Genomic DNA, 16,451 nt, shown 5'->3' with positions numbered 1-16,451 from the left:
TGCTTTAAAATAAAAAAAAGTGTATTTTTTCCCCAAAAAATGCGTTTGAAAAAACGCTGCGCAAATACTGTGTGGAAATTTTTTTTGCAACACCTACCATTTTAATCTGTAGGGCCTTTGCTTTAAAAAAATATATAATGTTTGGGGGTTCAACTTTACTTTCTTGCAAAAAAATAATATGTTTTTATGTAAACAAACAGTGTCAGAAAGGGCTTTTTCTTCAAGTGGTTAGAAGAGTGGGTGATGTGTGACATAAGCTTCTAATTGTTGTGCATAAAATGCCAGGACAATTGAAAACCCCCCCAAATGACCCCATTTTGGAAAGTAGACACCCCAAGCTATTTGCTGAGAGGCATCTTAAGTCCATGGAATATTTTAGATTTTGACCCAAGTTGCGGGAAATATAAATATATATATATATATATATTTTTTTTTGCGCAAAGTTGTCACTAAATGATATATTGCTCAAACATGCCATGGGCATATGTGGAATTACACCCCAAAATGCATTCTGCTGCTTCTCCTGAGTACGGGGATACCACATGTGTGAGACTTTTTGGGAGCCTAGCCGCGTACGGGACCCCAAAAACCAATCACCGCCTTCAGGCTTTCTAAGGGTGTAAATTTTTGATTTCACTCCTCACTACCTATCACAGTTTCGAAGGCCATAAAATGCCAAAATAGCACAAAAAAAACCCAAATGACCCCATTTTGGAAAGAAGACACCCCAAGGAAACTGCTGAGAGGCATGTTGAGTCCATTGATTTTTTTTTTTTTTGTCCAAAGTGATTGAATAATGAGAAAAAAAAAAAAAAAAAAATGTGTCACTAAATGATATATTGCTCACACATGCCATGGTTATATGTGGAGTTGCACCCTAAAATACATTCTGCTGCTTCTCCTGAGTACGGGGATACCACATGTTTGGGACTTTTTGGGAGCCTAGCCGCGTACGGGACCCCGAAAACCAAGCACCGCCTTCAGCATTTCTAAGGGCGCAAATTTTTGATTTCACTCCTCACTACCTATCACAGTTTCGAAGGCCATAAAATGCCAAAATAGCACAAAAAACCCCCAAATGACCCCATTTTGGAAAGTAGACACCCCAAGCTATTTGCTGAGAGGCATGTTGAGTCCATGGAATATTTAATTTTTTTGCCCCAAGTGATTGAATCATGACCAAAAAAAATTAAAATAAAAAAATGTACAAAACATTGTCACTAAATGATATATTTCTCACACATGCCATGGTTATATGTGGAATTGCACCCCAAAATACATTCTGCTACTTCTCCTGAGTACGGGGATACCACATGTGTGGGACTTTTTGGGAGCCTAGCCGCGTATGAGACCCCGAAAACCAAGCACCGCCTTCAAGATTTCTAAGGACATAAATTTTTGATTTCACTCACACAAATCTTGAAGGCAGTGCTTGGTTTTCGGGGCCCCGTACGCGGCTAGGCTCCCAAAAAGTCCCACACATGTGGTATCCCCGTACTCAGGAGAAGCAGCAGAATGTATTTTGGGGTGCAATTCCACATATAACCGTGGCATGTGTGAGAAATATATCATTTAGTGACAACGTTTTGTATTTTTTTTTTTTTGGTCATTATTCAGTGACTTGGGGCAAAAAAATTAAATATTCCATGGACTCAACATGCCTCTCAGCAAATAGCTTGGGGTGTCTACTTTCCAAAATGGGGTCATTTGGGGGGGTTTTGTGCTGTTTTGGCATTTTATTGCCTTCGAAACTGTGATAGGTAGTGAGGAGTGAAATCAAAAATTTATGCCCTTAGAAATCCTGAAGGCGGTGATTGGTTTTCGGGGTCCCGTACGCGGCTAGGCTCCCAAAAAGTCCCACACATGTGGTATCCCCGTACTCAGGAGAAGCAGCAGAATGTATTTTGGGGTGCAATTCCACATATAACCGTGGCATGTGTGAGAAATATATCATTTAGTGACAACGTTTTGTATTTTTTTTTTTTTGGTCATTATTCAGTGACTTGGGGCAAAAAAATTAAATATTCCATGGACTCAACATGCCTCTCAGCAAATAGCTTGGGGTGTCTACTTTCCAAAATGGGGTCATTTGGGGGGGTTTTGTGCTGTTTTGGCATTTTATTGCCTTCGAAACTGTGATAGGTAGTGAGGAGTGAAATCAAAAATTTATGCCCTTAGAAATCCTGAAGGCGGTGATTGGTTTTCGGGGTCCCGTACGCGGCTAGGCTCCCAAAAAGTCCCACACATGTGGTATCCCCGTACTCAGGAGAAGCAGCAGAATGTATTTTGGGGTGCAATTCCACATATGCCCATGGCATATGTGAGAAATATATCATTTAGTGACAACGTTTTGTAAAAAATTTTTTTTTTTTTTTTTTGGTCATTATTCAATCACTTGGGGCCATAAAATTAAATATTCCATGGACTCAACATGCCTCTCAGCAAATAGCTTGGGGTGTCTTCTTTCCAAAATGGGGTCATTTGGGGGGGTTGTGTGACATCTTGGCATTTTATGGCCTTCAAAACTGTGATAGGTAGTGATAGGTAGTGAGGAGTGAAATCAAAAATGTATGCCCTTAGAAATCTTGAAGGCGGTGCTTTGTTTTCGGGGCCCCGTACGTGGCTAGGCTCACAAAAAGTCCCACATATGTGGTATCCCCGTACTCGGGAGAAGCAGCAGAATGTCTTTTGGGGTGCAATTCCACATATAACTATGGCATGTGTGAGCAATATATCATTTAGTGACAACTTTGTGCAAAAAAAAATCAGTTTGTCATATTCCCGCAACTTGTGTCAAAATATAAAATATTCCATGGACTCGACATGCCTCTCAGCAAATAGCTTAGGGTGTCTACTTTCCAAAATGGGGTCATTTGGTTTTTTTTTTTGCTATTTTGGCATTTTATGGCCTTCGAAACCTTGATAGGTAGTGAGGAGTGAAATCAAAAATTTGTGCCCTTAGAAATGCTGAAGGCGGTGCTTGGGTTTTGGGGCCCCGTATGCGGCTAGGCTCCCAAAAAGTCCCACACATGTGGTATCCCCGTACTCAGGAGAAGCAGCAGAATGTATTTTGGGGTGCAATTCCACATATAACCATGGCATGTGTGAGAAATATATCATTTAGTGACAACTTTTTGTAAACATTTTTTTTTTTTTTTTTTTTTCGTCATTATTCAATCACTTGGGACAAAAAAATTAAATATTCAATGGACTCAACATGCCTCTCAGCAGTTTCCTTGGGGTGTCTACTTTCCAAAATGGGGTCATTTGGGGGGGTTTTGTACTGCCTTGCCATTTTAGCACCTCAAGAAATGAGATAGGCAGTCATAAAATAAAAGCTGTGTAAATTCCAGAAAATGTACCCTAGTTTGTAGACGCTATAACTTTTGCGAAAACCAATAAATATACGCTTATTGCGATTTTTTTTACTAAAGACATGTGGCTGAATACATTTTGGCCTAAATGTTTGACTAAAATTTAGTTTATTCGATTTTTTTTACTTTTTGTTATAAGAAAAATCATTTTTTTTCAAAATTTACGGTCTTTTTGCGTTTATATCGCAAAAAATAAAAATCGCAGAGGCGATCAAATACCATCAAAATAAAGCTCTATTTGTGGGAAGAAAAGGACGCAAGTTTCGTTTCGGTACAACATTGCATGACCGCGCAATTACCAGTTAAAGCAGCGCATTGCCAAATTGTAAAAACACCTCTGGTCTTTAGACAGCGTATTGGTCCGGAGCTTAAGACCCCATTCACATCTAGGCGTTTTTACGCCTGTAGCGCTACGCCTCTGCCGCCAGAGGGCTGGAAATACATGTCCCTCTATGGAGATGGTTCACATCTCCACGCCGAACGCCGGACGCCTGTCGCCTGCTGCGTGAAAAAAGGTCCCGGACCTTTTTTTCAGGCGTCTTCGAGCGTTCGGCTAGGAGATGGCAATCATCTCCATAGAGGGGGTCAATCTGGGACACATCTAGGCGGACAATACCCGCGTTTTGTCGCCGCAAATCGCGGTACAAAACGCCGCTATTTTTACCGCGATTTGCGGCGACAAAACGCCGCGATTTCGTCCGTCTAGATGTGAATGCAGCCTAAGTGGTTAAAGTGGAGGTTTTCCCTAAAAAAAATTTCTAACAATACATTCGGAAGACTGCTTACACTGCGGGTAGGCTGGCTTTTTTTTTTCTTTTTTCGTACATACCTCGATATCGCCGTTTCATCCCTCGACTTCCGGGTATGAGTCTTGTGGGGCTGGGTGTTCCTAGTTGATTGACGTTCCTCTGACCGACGCATACTTGACGTCACGACTTTCCGAAAGAAGCCGAACATCGCTGTGCAGGCGCCGTATAGAGCCGACTCTATACGGCGCCTGCGCAATGACGTTCGGCTTTTGTCGGAAAGTCGTGACGCGCAGTATGCGCCGGTCGGAGGAACGTCAATCAACTAGGTCCAGTAAGAATCATACCCGGAAGCCGAGGGATGAAACGGCGATATCGAAGTATGTAGGAAAAAAAAAAAAAAGCCAGCTTACCCGCAGTGTAAGCAGTCTTCCGAATGTATTGTTAGAATTTTTTTTTAGGGGGAACCTCCACTTTAACTTTGAAAATTAAGATAAAGAATATAGTGGTAATCCAGGGTATAGGGGGCTATGAACATTGGATTTTGCTTTGCTGTTTTATATGCATCTTTAACCACTTGCTTACAGGGCACTTTCACCCCCTTCCTGCCCAAGCCAACCTTCAGCTTTCAACGCTGTCACACTTTGAATGCAGTAATACAACACTGTACCCAATTTTTTTTTTAATTCGCACAGAACTTTCATTTGGTGATATTCTATCGCCAATGGGGTTTTTTATTTTTTGCTAAAGAAACAAAAAAAAAATCATAGTTTGTTATAAAATTTTGCAAATGGGTAATATTTCTCCTTCATTGATGGGCACTGATAGGTGGCACTGATGAAGCTGTACTGATGGGCATTGATGAAGCTGAACTGATGGGCACTCATGAGGTGGCACTGGTGGGCTCTGGTAAGGAGGCACTGATGAGGCTGCACTGATAGGGCACTGGGCTCAAATAGGCAGCACTGAAGGACACTGAGAAGTGGCATCAATGGGCACTGGTAGGTGACACTGAAAGGCAGCACTGATAGGTGACACTGATGCTGAGGCACTGATGGGCACTGATTGACAACATTAATGGGAACTTATAGGTGGCACTGGTGGGCACTGATTGCCAGCACTGGTGGGCACTGATAGGTGGAACTAGTGGACACCGATTGGCACCAAGTGGCATTGGTGGGCACTGATTAGCAGCACTGGCAAGCACAGATTCCGATGTCCCTGTAACAGAAGCCAATTACTGGCTTTCTTCTATTCTCCTCAAGCTGATCGCGAGGGAAAAAAAAGCCAATAAACAGAGGCAGCACCATGCTGTGGTGATGTTTTTCAGTGGCTGGGCGAATAGTTAGGATCGATGGTAAGAGGAATGCAGCAACGTACAGAGACCTCCTTGATGAAAACCTGCTCCAGAGCGTTCTGGACCTCAGACTAGGGCGAAGGTTCATCTTCCAACAGGACAATGACCCTAAGCACACAGCCAAGATAACAAAGTATTGGCTACAGGACAACTCTGTGAATGTCCTTGAGTGGCCCAGCCAGAGCTCAGACCTCTGGAGAGATCTAAAAGTGGCTGTGCACTGACGCTTCCCATCTAACCCGATGGAGCTTGAGAGGTCCAGCAAAGAAGAATGGGAAAAACTGCTCAAAAATAGGTGTGCCAAGCTTGTAGCATCATACTCAAAAAGACTTGGGGCTGTAATTGGTGCCAAAGGTGCTTCAACAAAGTACTGGGCAAAGGCTGTGAATACTTATGTACATATTTTTTTTTTTTCGTTTCTTTTTTTTTTTTTTATAAATTTGCAAAGTTTCAAACAAACTTCTTTCACATTGTCATTATGGGGTATTGTTTGTAGAATTTTGAGGGAAATAATTAATTTAATCAATTTTGGAATAGGGCTGTAATGTAACAAAATGTGGAAAAGTGCTGTGAATACTTTCCGAATGCACTGTACACACAAATATTTTTGCCGTTCATTTCTATTTTAAAATAAATGGGATGTTTTACAAGCTGAGGGTTTAAATACACTTTAAATAGTTAGATCTTAGTTTTATACACAAATTGTTATTAATAAAATTCATGCAATATGTTTTCAACAGGTGAGGCAAAAGTTTGGAGACATTTTTAGCGTGCAGTTCTTCTGGCACAAGATAGTGGTGCTTAATGGATTTGAAGCAATGAAGGAAGCTTTAATCAACAGATCTGAGGATATAGCAGATCGCCCTCGGTTTCCTCTCTTTGAGAAGTTAGGATTCACAGACAACACAAAAGGTAACTGAAATAAAATGATTTAAAATAATTATCAGCAGTATTTTAGTTAGAGAGAGAATTTACTGATATTTGGCCATGAGGTCAATTGGACCATTAGCTAAAATTAGAAAGGTAGATTTCTAATCTACTCTTCTTTTTGCAGATTATTATTAAGTACACAAAATATATGCTAATGCTGCCAGAAACTTTGTTTGTGCATATTTTCCTATGCGTGACTGTTATCAGTTTGCATTGTTCCAAGCTGGAGAAAATTAAAGGGGGGGATGTTCTGTAGTCATAACACACTTCCTGTCCTATGTCATGTCATGCTAGGACAGGAAGTGTGTTACTGGCATGGCCACTATGTAAAGAAAAATGTAAGAAAAAATAAAATTAATGCTGCCATCACAACTAAAGACTGGTAAGCTGGAATATACATAAAGAATAGACCTTGCCTGTGACTGTAGCACTAGAGTGTGATATCTTCAGTGGATCTATGATTATCAGGAGACCTGTGCTTTTTTTTATGGTACTTTAAACATTGTGCGATTTTCTTTCTTTACCACATCATTTATGTGGTAATCAAATTTGAAAATATTTCAGAAAATTTTTACTGGCAGGAGAAAATCCAAAATGGACGAAGATTCTCAATGTCATGTGACCAGCCTGACGACTTGAAAAAGGTAAGTATCAAAAAAAGGTGGTAGAGGTGGGGGAACGGGAGCCGTGGAGGATAGGGGCTGAGCCCAGAATTCAATTTTAATCAGAGGTTCCCTTTGATTTTTCCTCTAAGGCCCCGTACACATGACCGGATCTATCCGCTGGGATTGATCCGCGGATCAGTTCCAGCAGATAGATCCGGTCGTGTGTACGTCCGAGCGGACATTTTCAGGCGGATAAAAATCCAGCCGACGGATTCCCAGCGGATAAAAATTTCTTAGCATGCTAAGAAATCTATCCGCTGGAATCCAGTCCAGCGGACTGATCCGGTCGTCTGTACAGACTCACCGGATCAGTCCGTCCGCTCCCATCCCTCGCATGCGTCGTAATGATTTTCCAGTATGTTTAGTTTATTAAACTCTAAAGGCCCGTACACTCGATCTGACTTCTTGACAACAAACCGTGTGTACGCTCCACAAACGTTTTCATTGGACAAATGTTTGCTGTGAGAGCAGACAAACTTTCCGGCAACAAATGTCCTACGTCGACTAATCCGATCATCTGTACACAAGTCCATCAGACTAAAGTCCAAAGTACAAACACGTATGCTTAGAACCAATGCTAAAGATCAGACAACAATAGCAGAGGTTGCCCAAAGGGTGGCGGTAAACAGCAAAAAAAACACGTAGTACGTCTATTACGTCACTACGTTTGTGTTTGTTGGCTGAAAAAGTCCTGCCGTGTGTATGCATACCAAGTTCACAGACAATGCCCTTCGGAGATAAAATCCACAGAAAAGTCTGTTGGAAGTTCGATCGTGTGTATGAGGCTTAAGACATAGTTTACACCCTAGGGGCATGTGTAAGAAGGTCCATGGTTTAGAGAAGACTGTGGAGCATCTGTGTTGTTTTTTTAACTTCTCATAGACTAGCATGCCCTGGAGACTGTTTAAGGACAAGTACATTACATGTCTACAACTCCATTCCGACTCTCCTCCTGAATAGCTTCAGGCACAAGTACTCTGGGATGAGAAACCACTTTTTGGGGACCCCTCCAAAAGCCCTTTCCAATGTTGAAGGTAGTACAGGTTGTTATCAGCAGTCAGCATGACACTGGGCTGCAAATGTGTTGTCCCTTTGCCAGAGGAATACCTTCCCATATGCCTGGTGTTCTGGGCTTTTGGATGTGCATGGTTTTACATTTTACTTTTATATTTTTACATCTGAAATTCTCCAGTGAATGTACATAAAATCTGACAATAGCCAGTTACAGAGAGTAAATGTTGAGATACATTTCTTTATAAATACGCCCCTTAGTTTACCTGGTTGAGTGAATTTATTTAGGATTGTAAACAAGGGAAAATGCATAGCCCTACACCATTTTCCACATCACTCCACTAATGCAGGTGCTCTGTTTGTTTTTTCTTAAATTAATGATCTTAACCACTTCATTACTGGGCACTTAAACCCCCTTCGTGCCCAGACCAATTTTCAGCTTTCAGCCCTGACGCATTTTGAATGACAATTGCGCGGTCATACAATGCTGTACCCAAATTATATTTTTATAGTTTTTTTTCCCACAAATAGAACTTTCTTTTGGTGGTATTTGATCACCTCTGCGGTTTTTATTTTTTGCACTATATACAAAAAAAGACAGAAAATTTAGAAAAAAAAAACACAATTTTTTACTTTTTGTTATAATAATATCCCAATTTTTTTTTTTTTCTTGGTTTAGGCCAAAACTTATTCTTCTACATATTTTTGTGCAAAAGTTATAGCGCCTACAAAATAGGGGATAGATTTATGATTTTTTTTTATTTTTTACTAGTAATGGCGGCGATCTGCGATTTTTTTTTTTGTCAGGCCTGCAATATTGCGGCGGACATATCGGACACTTTTGACACAATTTTGGGACCATTCACATTTATACAGCGATCAGTGCTATAAAAATGCACTAATTACTGTATAAATGGGACTGGCAGGGAAGGGGGTGAGGAAGGGGTTAAATGTATTCCCTGGGTGTGTTCTAACTGTGTGTGGAGGGGGACTGACTGGGGGAGGTGACCGATGCTGTGTCCCTATGTACAAGGGACACAGCATCGATCTCCCCTCTCCCTGACAGGACGTGGAGCTCTGTGTTTACACACAGAGCTCCACGTCCCTGCTGTCCCTGCCGATCGCGGGCACCTGGCGTACATCGCGGCCGCTAGGCACGCGCATCGGCTTCCCAGCGATGCACCGGGCACAGTGTTTCCCAGCGGGGAATGTAAACAACAGGACGTCCAGGGACGTCCACCCAGCACTTGAGAGCCGCGCTGTGGACGTCTTTCCTCTACAGCGCGGGTCTCAAGTGGTTAAAACCTATTTGGCTAAAGTCCAGTATAAAAAAAAAAACAGATACATCAGTAAAAAACAGACCTTGTAAAAAGGTACAAAGTAGAAGGGACACCTTCTGCATTCCGGATAGATACGGAATACAACAAGAAATGCAAGGTAGCGATCAAGGTGACTAAAATACAATACAAGAAATGCATTGCTACAGCAAGTAAAACAAATCCCTACATTTTATTCAAATACATCAATAGTAAAAGCCCTCAATATTTTAGTGCTGCTGTATGCCAGGGCTGTTGCATACCAAGCTCTTGTGAAACTGTGGGTACATATGTGCCGCTGCATCAGTCTGCGTGTCAATACTGGCGTCTCCCGCGTGCATGCGCAGGAGTTATGTCATCGCGTGTGTACCAGTTTACCTGTGTGTACCAGTATTAGTAAATCTCCCCCCATGGTCTCCATATCAGAACCATTTTTTTTAAGTTTTTATTTTACAAAAGATATGGGTTAAGATGGAGGGAGGGTGTACGCCTGTAGGATGCCCCTGGGGTGTTCTAAGTTGGGACCCGCTGGTTAATTCCTGGTATGTGGAAACAGGACTGACCATGGATACCACATGTTACAAATGTTTACCTCCCTATAGTGGAAGGAGGCTGAAAAATATTCTAGGCGTTCAATATTATTGATTTTAGTCAGCCATAAAGAGATTGGAGGTATAGTGGGTTCTTTCCAAAGGGCCAGAATACAGGCCTAGGCTACAGGCCCGGGCTGCATTCAGAAGATCTACCGTGAGTGAAGAATTATAATGTGAAAGAGGGACACTGTTGAGATGGAGCAAGTAGCTTATAGGATGGCTGCCCAGTTCTATCATAAGCTTGAATAACAACTGTTGTACTTGTTCCCAAAATGGACTGGTTTTCCAGCAGTTCAAAAGATGTGCAGATAGGACCCCTCTTCCCTGCCACATCACTAACATAGGTTAGATGTGTGCAGACAGATTTTATGTAGTGCAGTCAGGACCCTGTACCAACAACATAAAATATTGTAGCCCTGCTCCTGAAATTTGTTAGCAATAGAAAACTTGTTTGCAAACAATAAACAGTAGTCCAATTCGACTTGAGCAGGGGGTAAAGTCAACTGCAGATTCTCTTCCCACTTGCACTTATGTATGTACTGTGGGACAAATTCTGGGGGGGCTATCAGTGATTTATACAGGTGAGATAAGTGGTGAGGCAAAAAAAGATATATCCATGTACAAGTTTTCAAATGGTGTAGGGTTAGGCACGTTACTATATTTAGTAATGGTTCATTTAAAAAAGTGGTGGATCTGGTATGCCGACTAATTGTCAATAGGTTGATCCAGTAATTGTTGGATGTGTGTCAGGGAAAGACATCTGGAATATGACACAAAATGTAGATTAAGATAAAAGAAGGCAAGGGTTGAGCCCATATTAATTCATTGTGGAGTTTTTGTGGTAAATTATTAATTATTAATAATACTGAAAAATTAAGACATCTTTTGTTTAACCACTAGGCGTCTACACTATAGCCAAATGATGGCTACAGCACGGACCTGAAATGCCGGGAGGCCGTCATTAGACGTCCTCCCCTTTCCTCGTTCCCCGCATGCTCACGAGCGCACATCTGGGAAATTCTGTGCTGGCCGTGTCCCTTGGACACAGCCAATCACAGATCGCTGTAAATGGCCAATCACAGTGGCGATTTACTACGCGATTGGCATGGCCAATGAGAGATGATCTCAAATGTAAACATATGAGATCATCTCTTATTGCCGGCTCTCCCTCCTCACACAGATACCACGTGTGAGGAGGGAGAGCGATCTGTGCTATATGAGTTATTACAGTGAACCTAACCAAGGTATACCAGTGCCCCATCGGTACCACAGTGCCTATTTGGTATCCGTGCCCATCTGTGCCAACCTGTGTCAATCTGTGCCCACCTGTGCCAACAGTGATCAGTGTCCATCTGTGCACATCTTGGCAATCAGTGCCCACCTGTGCCACCTCATCAGTGCACATATGTGCAATCAATCAGTGCAAATCTGTTCCGCCTCATCAGTACCCATCTGTGCCACCTCATCAGTGCATATCTGTGCCATAAATCAGTGCCCATCTGTACTGCCTCAATGCCCATATGTGCAATCAATCAGTGCCCATTTGTGCACCTTTATCAGTGCCGCCTGATCAGTGCACATCTGTGCCGCCTGATCAGTGCACATCTGTTCCGCCTCATCAGTGCACATCTGTTCCGCCTCATCAGTGCACATCTGTTCCACCTCATCAGTGCACATCTGTTCCACCTCATCAGTGAACAACGGTGCCACCTCATCAGTGCCCATCAGTTTAGGCTTAGCACACATCTGTGCCACCTCATTAGTGCAGTCTTATTAGCACACATCTGTGCAGGCTCATCAGTGCCCATCAGTGCAGGCTTAGCACACACCTGTGTAGTCACATCAAATTATGAGCCAGTCCTCAGTAGTGGAACACTGACAGACTCAGAGGAGGAAGATATTCTGGCTACCAAACAAAGGCGTTCTGGTGAGGAGGCAGTGCCATCCACCAGCACCGCAATGCCATCCACCACCACCACCACCACAGTACCTCAGCAAGAAAGGACAAGGACCCATGCCAGCTTCCCTATGCCCTTCAGAACCCCTTGTGGCTTCCTCCTAATTCAGGAGAAGCCAACATTCCCCTTTTCACTGCCCAGCCAGGAGTCCAGGTGGACACGGAGAATTGTTCCCCCAATTTTTTTTATTTAATTTTTACAGAGGACATGCTATCAACAATTGTGGCCCAATTGTATGCACAGCAATTTATTTTGAATAAGCCAACAGCCTATTATGCCCGTCCCTTCGAGTGGAGAGACCTAACGGTGGAGGAGTTGAAGTTTTTTGGGCATCACATTTTGTATGGAACTCACCAAAAAAACACTTTGCGTTGCTTTTGGTCAACCCACCCCATGCCAATCTTCTCCAAGGTAATGCCCCGAACCAGATACCTCATGATAATGAGGTTCCTACATTTCAATGATAATACCCAATGCCCTCCCCTAGATGACCCAAATCATGACAGGCTTTTCAAAATTCAGCCACTACTAAATAATTTTTCAGAAATATTCCCCCAGCTGTTTACCCCGGACCAACACATATGTGTGGATGAGTCCCTTGTTAAATTTAGCGGCAGGCTTAAAATCAAACATTTTATTCCCAGCAAAAGGGCACGTGGTGAAGGTATAAAAATTATGTGACCGAGTCACAGGGTACACATGTGCCTTCATAGTGTACGAAGGGCAGGACACCCAGCTGCATCCCCCTAATTGCCCAGACTACTTGGGATCAAGCGTGAAAGTTGTTTGGGACCTCATATACCCCCTACTGAATAAAGGCTACCACTTGTATGTAGACAACTTCAACACATCTCTGCCCCTGTTCCACAACCTTCATCAGAAGAAGATGCCAGCATGTGGCACCATAAAAAATAACCGAAAAGGGCTTTCCTCAAAGTCTTGTCAATAAGAAGTTGAGAAGAGGAGAATCGGCAAGTATGTGAAACAAGGAGATTTTGGCAGTGAAGTGGAGGGACAGAAGGGATGTCTACATGTTGTCTTCAATCCACAATAATACATTTGTGGAAATCCCCAGAAGAAATGGCCTCATCCAAAAGCCAAAATGCATCTATGAATATAATTTGTTCATGGTTGGAGTCGACTTCAATGACCAAATGCTTGAATCCTACCCTGCCACAAGACGGACATACCATTGGTATAAAAAAGCCGTAATTTTATTTTTTCAATTGGCCATATACAACTCCTATATCATTTACTGCAACTCCACTTGGCTACCAGGAGGACATTTTCACTGCCCTTATGTTCCCGAACGGCCCTCCAGAAAACATCCGATCAGATGTTCTAATGCACGATCGGATTTTCCGTCGGATAAACCTTGGATGGTTTTTCCGACGGAATTCCGCTTAAGCTTGGCTTGCATACACATAGTCACACAAAAGTTCTCTGAACTTTCGAACGTCAAGAATGCGGTGACGTACAATACTATGATGAGCTGAGAAAATTAAGTTCAATGCTTCCGAGCATGCATCGAATTGTTTCCGAGCATGTGTCAGAATTTTGCGCATCGGAATTACTACAGACGATCGGAATTTCCAATTGGGATTTTTTCCGCTGGAAAATTTGAGAACCAGCTCTCAAATTTTTGTTGGCGGAAATTCCGTCAGGAAAAGTCCGATGGAGCCTACACATGGTCAGAATTTTCGACCAAAAGCTCATATCTGACTTTTTTCTTGTCGGAAATTCCGACTGTGTGTACGGGGCATTAGTCGACTCTCCGAACGCCACTTTCCCGATAATATCCCTCCCAGACCAACAGGCCAACGACGTAAAAAAAAATGTAAGGTGTGTAGCAGTAGAGGAGTCAGAAGACACACATCTTATTATTGTGCCCAATGTCCTTCCCAACCAGGTCTCTACATAGGTGACTGTTTTCACCGTTAACATAGTTCAGTAAATTATTAGTGAAGTATGGTAAATAGGCATGTGCAAAAGGGAAAATTTCGTTTCGTTTTGTTTCGTTTTAATTCGTTATTTAATTAATTTCGTTAAGTTAGGTTCGTTACATGTGTTAAATTCCTTTTCGGAACTCGTTCGTTTTCGACCGAATTTCGAATAATCCAGTCGAATTCGAAAATTCTCTCTTCGAATATAATTTCGAAATTCGATCGGAATTCGAAAAAAAAAAAAAAAATTTGAATTCCAAATCGAAAACCCGCGGACGAAATTCGATCGGAATTCGAAAAAAAAAAAAAAATTTGAATTCCAAATCGAAAACACGCGGACGAAATTCGATCGGAATTAAAAAAAAAAAATAATATTTTTTTTTTCGAATTCCAAATCGAAAACCCGCGGACGAAATTCGATCGAAATTCGAAAAAAAAAAAAAAAATTCGAATTCCGATCGAATTTCGTCCGCGTGTTTTCGATTCGGAATCGAAAACGTTCGTTCGGATTCGGTAAATTCATTAATATTGCAATTCGGGAATTCGTATGCATCCGAATGTCCGAATAATGAAAAATTAGTCCGAATTTCGATTCGGAACGAAACAAAATGCACATGCCTAATGGTAAACGTAATCCTCAGTTCCTGCCTTCACACACCTTCACACCCCTTATGCCTCTGCCGGCTCTGTAACTGACCCTGGCTTGTTATTCGACCACACTTCTGTCTGCCGATTCTGTACATACCTCTGCCTTATCTGGAACTGACCATGGACTGTTTGACCATGTTTTTTGCCTGCCTCATGGACTGATCTTGTACCCTGCTACTGGACTAATGGGATTTAACACAGGGGTCTCACATATGCGAGGGGCTCCAGAATTGTTTTTCTGGATGAAGAAAACAATTTTTTTGTTTTTCTCATTCCTAGATTAGGGTCTGGCAACTCTGAGGCTTTAAAAGAGATTTGGATGGGAAAAGCCTCTACCCCTGTCCCCATTCTGTTCTGAACGAACCCCTACTTCTGCCTACTGACTGTAGGACTTACTGCCATTATGTTTCTGCCTGTCACACTGACCACACCACATGTCCCTGCCTACTACTAGGACCAATATTTTTGGCACTACTGACAATATCTCTGCCTGCACTGACCCTTGACTGTATATGGACAGTATCCCTGCTGCCTGAACAATTGTGTATGCTGTTGCTGATCAAGTCCCTGCCTGCTGCCTGGACCAGTGCTATCCTCCTGTGTACAACTGCACTACTACAACCACAGGTAATCTTTTGTTTACGCTTTGCTCAGCATAATGTATTTTGGGGTGTAATTCTTGGTATGTGCATGCCATGTATCTCTGGAACACCTGACGGTGTTCCTTGCATGTTGGATCTCTGTATGTGGCCAGGCTGTGTAGAAATCTCACACATGTGGTATCGCCATACTCAGAAGGAGTGGCAGAATGTATTTTGGGGTGTCATTTTTGCTATGTAAATGCTATGTGTTGAATATATCTTATAAACGGACAACTTTGTGTAAAAAAAAAAAAAGCGTTTTCATATTTTTTTCACATATTCCAAAAACTTCTGGAAATAAATGAACCGTTCAAAAGACTCATTATGCCTCATAGATTATAAATTGGGGTGTTAGCTTTTCAAAATGGTGTAATTTTGTGATTTTTTTCTATTGTCCTGATGCTCCAGGGCTTCAAAAGTGTAATAGGTGGTTGAGAAATGAGATGTAGTGTAATTTATGCTCCTAGAACGCCTGAAGGTGCTACTTCAATGCTGGGCCTCTGTATGTGGCCAGGCAGTGCAAAAGTCTTACACATGTGGTATTGTAATACTCAGGAGGAGTAGCAGAATGTATTCTGGGGTGTCATTTGTGGTATGCACATGACATGTGAGAGAAATAAGCTATTACAATGACAATTTTGTGAAAAAAGTAAAATTTAAAATATCTTAATTTTGCAAAGAATTGTGGGAAAAATGACAACTTTAAGTCACCATGCCTCTTACTAAATACCTTGGAATGTCTACGTTCCAAAAAGGGGTTATTTGGGGGGGATTTGTACTTTCCTGGCTTGTTAGGGTCTCAAGAATTGATATAGGCCGCCAGTACATCAGATGTGATACATTTTTTTTATTATTTGCACCATAGCTTGTAGACTCTAAAACGTTCACACAGACCAAATAATTTCCACAAATTTTGGGATATTTTTACCAAAGATATGTAGCAGTATAAATTGTGGCCAAAATGTATGAGGAAAAATTACTAATTTGCAAAACTTTATTACAGAAATTAAGAAAAATGTGTTTATTTTTTCAAAATTTTCAGTCTTTTTTTAATTTATGGCGCAAAAAATTCAAAACACAGAGGTGATCAAATACCACCAAAAGAAAGCTCTATTTGTATGAAAAAAAGGACAAAAAAATGATTTGGGTATAGTGTTGCATGACTGAGTAATTGTCATTTAAAGTGTGAGAGCACTGAAAGCTGAAAATTGGTCTGGGCAGGAGGGGGGTTTAAGTTCCCAGTAAGCAAGTGGTTAAAGGTAAAATATT

At 41.8% G+C, this 16,451-nt stretch overlaps 1 protein-coding gene across 1 annotated transcript in view; it reads left to right on the top strand.

The window, feature by feature from the left end:
- The window catches only part of LOC120945468 (cytochrome P450 2D6), an 88,055-nt gene that overhangs the window by 16,158 nt on the left and 55,446 nt on the right, over positions 1-16,451 (top strand). Inside the window, exon 2 of the mRNA XM_040359627.1 lies at positions 6,218-6,389. Coding sequence (XP_040215561.1) covers positions 6,218-6,389 — 172 coding nt within the window. The remainder of the gene's footprint in view (positions 1-6,217; positions 6,390-16,451) is intronic.

This window comes from Rana temporaria, chromosome 7 (genome assembly GCF_905171775.1).
Source record: "Rana temporaria chromosome 7, aRanTem1.1, whole genome shotgun sequence".
NCBI lineage: Eukaryota > Metazoa > Chordata > Amphibia > Anura > Ranidae > Rana > Rana temporaria.
Note: the sequence above shows the minus strand (reverse complement) of the source record. Positions and strands in the feature narration are given on the sequence as shown.